Genomic DNA, 4,857 nt, shown 5'->3' with positions numbered 1-4,857 from the left:
TTGTCACTGTCGGAGCCTTTGAAGAGCTTAGACAACAGGTCGCCACACTGACTCAAGGGGGTTTTATGGCTGATGCTCGAGCTCAGAGACATGTCCCTGACAATGGTGGAGCAAGGGCCTCGGGCATACCACATGTGACCTCGGCCTCGAGATCAGTGACCATAGAGTCTGGGGAACTCGCTAGGATTAATCAAGAAGGAATTACGGCGGGCCTACTTCAGGGCAACAAAGGGACGACAAGATTCAGTCCCAACACTTCCTTTATTCCCGAGATATTGACATTTCCCTTGCCAAACAGATTTAAGTATCCTAGGATCAAAGAATATGATGGGACCATCAATCCAATCAATCATCTTAACGTATACACGGACGTCATGAATCTACAGGTCGCACCGAATCAGGTGATGTGCAAGGCCTTCCCGCAAACTTTGATGGATGCTACTAGGGATTGGTTCTCAACCTTAGAGCCCAACTCCATAATCTCATTCTCGGATTTGACAAACAAGTTCTCTGCTTTCTTCGCAAGCAGTAAACGCATCAAAAAGACACAGGCTTCCCTCATGCAACTTAGACAAGGGCAAAACGAGACCCTAAGTGACTTCATGACTAGGTTCAACAAGGAAAGACTTCAGATTCCCGATCTACATACTTCAGATTCTCGATCTACATATAACCGCAGCAGTTTCTGCCCTCACATATGCCATAAAGTGTGAGGCTTTCAAGATGTCTTTATCCAAAACTCCGCCAAAGACAGTGACCGAGCTTCTTACCCGAGCCGAGAAGTACATAAATATGGAGGAAACACTAAACCCGAGAAAGGTTGGACCATCCCATAACAGGGTTGAGCATAAACAACAGCACGACCCGAACCCCCGTGAAGAACAACCTTGGAGAAAACAAAGACAAGAGGTTCCCCCAACGTCATTCACGCATTTAAATACGTCAAAGATAAATATATTTATGGAGATCAAGGATATGAAGGAACTCAAATGGCCTGTTAGAATGAGGTCACCACCCGAATCCAGGGACATGAACAAGTACTGTGAGTTTCATTGGGATCATGGGCATACCACGGAGAACTGTAAGGCCCTGCAATGGGAGATTGAAGCCCTTATTAAAAGAGGACTCCTGAGTTCCTACGTCGGTAACGACAAACGCCCAAGGAATGATCGTGGTAGGAAAAAAGCCCCTGAAGTAAAAAGGGATGGTCAACCAATTGCTGGAATAATCAACATCATCATTGGGGGTATTACCTCGGGAGGGGACTCCAATAGTGGAAGAAAACAATATGCTCGACAATATGCCTTGGCCTCTGGGATGCCTCATGGAAAGCTGGAGGATATTACTTTTGGAACCAGGGACTTAGAAGGTGTATCGCTTCCACATGATGACGCCTTGGTCATCTCAGCGATTGTGGCCAATTTTGAAGTAAAGAGAATCTTGGTTGACAATGAGAGTGCGGCAAATATACTTTCACAAGAAACTTTTGCCAAAATGGGAATCTCATCTCAGCAGCTCAAAGCGGTTAAAACTCCTCTCCAAGGGTTTGGGGAGGAGTCATCACTCCAGAGGGTGTCGTCGAGCTTCCTCTAAATTTGGGTTCTGGCCAGAAACAGGTTACGGAGATGACATCTTTTCAAGTGGTACGTGTCTCAATGGCCTATAACGCTATTCTGGGAAGACCACTCCTGAACAAGATCAAAGCCATTGTGTCCACCTTCCACCTAGCCAAGAAGTTTCCAACAAGTAATGGCGTTGGGGTCGTGCGTGGAGACCAGACAGCTGCCAGACAATGCTATGTTGCCAGCGTTTGAGAAATAAATAACGACGTCATGCAAATCTCGAGGATGGAGCCCGAGGCCGAGCAATAAGTCAGACTTGCTCCTGTTGAAGAATTGATGGAAATTGAGCTCGAGCATAATAAGAAGGTGACGATTGGTCGGGATCTTGACGTCACCCTGAAGACAGAACTTATTGGTTGCTTATCTCGCGACATTGACGTTTTTACCTGGAAGGTTAAAGATATGTCAGGGATAGACCCCAAAATTGCAGTCCACAGGCTTAACATTAGCCCAGGGGCCAGACCAGTAAAGCAGAGGAAAAGACAGTTTGCCCCAGAATGTCGGGAGGTCATTCGTGAAGAAATTAACAAAGTCGTCACTGCTCAATTCATTCGGGAGGACCAATATCCCGATTGGCTTGCCAATGTTGTTTTAGTAAAGAAGGCCAATGGTAAGTGGAGGGTCTGCATTGACTTCACAGATCTTAACAAAGCATGTCCAAAGGATAGTTATCCCCTACCGCGGATTGACAACTTGGTGGATAGCACATCTGGACATAAGCTATATAGCTTCTTGGATGCATTTTCTGGTTATCATCAAATCCTCATGGCCGAGGAAGATCAAGAAAAGACGTCATTCATGGCCGATTCTGCCATATACTGTTATAAGGTCATGCCTTTCGGTTTGAAGAATGTAGGGGCAACATACCAAAAGCTCATCAACAAAGTCTTTGCTAACTTGATTGGAAGGAATGTGGAGGCGTACGTTGATGACATGGTGGTCAAGAGCAAACAGGTGGACCATCATATTTCAGATCTTGAAGAGGTTTTCGACACCTTGCCAAAGTACAGAATGAAGTTGAACCCTGCAAAATGTGCATATGGCGTAGCGTCGGGCAAATTCTTGGACTTTATGATCACTCACCGGGGGATAGAGGCTAACCCTGACAAAATACAAGCCTTGGCGTCTATGGAATCACCAAGGAACAAGAAAGAGGTACAAAGGTTGACTGGTAGGATAGCAGCCTTGAACAGGTTCATGTCCCGAGCATTAGACAGGTGCTATCCCTTCTTCAAAGTCCTCAGAGGAAACCAAGGCTTTGATTGGAGTGAAGACTGTGAGAAAGCTTTTCAGGAGCTCAAGCAAACATTGGCATCTCCTCCCATTCTCACTAGGCCTGAGCCTGGTGACACCTTATTTTTGTACCTGGCCGTATCTCAAAGTGCGGTTAGCGGGGTCTTGGTGAAAGAGGTTAACAAAGTCCAACAACCTATCTACTATGTAAGCAAGGTCCTACTAGATGTGGAAACAAGGTATATTTTGGCGGAACAACTTGCCCTTGCCTTGGTAATAGCAGCACGGAAACTCCGGCAGTATTTTTGGTCTCACCCTATTGTGGTGCTCACTAATCAACCACTTAGGCATATACTTAGGAAGCCGGACGTCTCAGGAAGACTGATGAAATGGGCGATCGAGCTTGGAGAATTTGACATTGAATTCAAACCACGCCCATCTATCAAAGCCTAAGCACTAGCCAACTTCATTGCAGAACTAACCCCTAGGCCTCGGGGGCAAGGTGACAATTCGAGCATGAGCACCAATTTGGACACTTGGCAGATTTTTGTAGATGGAGCATCGAACTCCTTGGGCTCCGGCGCATGGGTCATCATCATCAGCCCTGACAAACAAACAGAGATTCAATGAGCTCTTAGGTTGGAGTTTGAAGCAACCAATAATGAGGCCGAGTATGAGGCTGTCGTTATTGCTCTGGAGCTAGCCCTTAGCCTTAAGCTCGAGTTCGTGAAGATATTCAGCGATTCACAACTGGTGGTCAGAAAGATTGAAGGATCATTTGAAAGGAAAGACGAGAAAATGAGTTTGTACTGCATGAAGGTTCAGGATATTCAACTAAAATTCAAGAGTTGTGAAATTGCAAAAATTGCTCGAAAGGACAACGAAAAAGCTGACGCACTATCCAGGCTTGTGTTCATGGGGTAGACAGCCTGGACAGAACAGTTCACATCAAAGTCATCACAGAACCCAGCATCAATCAAATACTCGACATCATGGACATTGACAACGAACCGTCCTGGATGGACCCAATCATAGAATTCATCACGAGTGGAAATCTACGAAGCGATGCCAAGTTGGCTAGAAGCACCAGAGCTCGAGCTCCTAGGTACTGCATGATTAGCGGTGTCCTCTTTCGCAGAAGTATTACTCTTCCATACCTAAGGTGCCTTAGACCATCAGAATCATCCCAGGCCCTTGCTGAAGTTCATGAAGGTGTGTGCGGGAATCATCAAGGAGCCAGGGCCTTGGCCTTTAAACCCATAAGATATGGATACTATTGGCTAACTATGAAGAAAGACGGCTCAGAATATGTTAAAAGATGTGATAGGTGCCAGAGGTTTGGTAATGTTATCCACTCACCAGCCGAAGACCTCACCAACATTAACTGTTCGGCCCCGTTTGAACAATGGGGAGTTGACATCCTCTACCCCTTTCCTGTGGCAAGAGGTCAATTAAAGTTTATTGCTGTAGCAGTAGAGTATTTCACAAAATGGGCAGAGGCCGAACCTCTCGCCACGATATCGAAGCCCAAGCTAAGAGCCTTCACTTGGAGGTCTATCATTTGCAAGTTTGGGATACCGAAGGTCCTCATCACCGACAATGGCAGGCAATTTGAGAATCAACAGTTTAGGGACTTTTGCTCAAACCTTGGGGTTGATCACCGTCTGACATCAGTTTCGCATCCTCAGAGCAATGGTCTGGCCGAAGTAACAAATCGAATCATATTACAAGACCTCCAAACAAGAATTAGCAATGCTAGGGGTTCTTGGTCCGATGAGCTGCCTTCTATACTATAGACGTATAGAACAACTCATAGGACAACCACAGGAGAAACCCCTTTTATGTTAGCTTATGGCATTGAAGCAATGGTCCCGGTGGAAATTAGACTGCCCAGCCATAGGAGGCTCGTGCCAGAAACCTCAGAGCATACAACTGAACACCTTGATCTCTTGGAAAAAGTACGGGAGCAAGCCGCTATAAAGGTGGCCTCTTACCAAACTAA

The 4,857-nt window shown here is 46.0% G+C and overlaps 1 protein-coding gene across 1 annotated transcript; it reads left to right on the top strand.

The window, feature by feature from the left end:
• The first annotated feature begins 723 nt into the window (after positions 1-723).
• LOC111399986 lies at positions 724-1,593 on the top strand. The gene has a single exon (XM_023027465.1). It carries the CDS (start codon positions 724-726, stop codon positions 1,591-1,593), a length of 870 nt encoding a protein of 289 aa, XP_022883233.1.
• The last annotated feature ends 3,264 nt before the right edge of the window (positions 1,594-4,857 follow it).

This window comes from Olea europaea, chromosome 9 (assembly GCF_002742605.1).
Source record: "Olea europaea var. sylvestris chromosome 9, O_europaea_v1, whole genome shotgun sequence".
Taxonomy (NCBI): Eukaryota; Viridiplantae; Streptophyta; class Magnoliopsida; order Lamiales; family Oleaceae; genus Olea; species Olea europaea.
The sequence above is the reverse complement of the archived record's forward strand: the minus strand, read 5'-3'. Positions and strand labels throughout refer to the sequence as shown.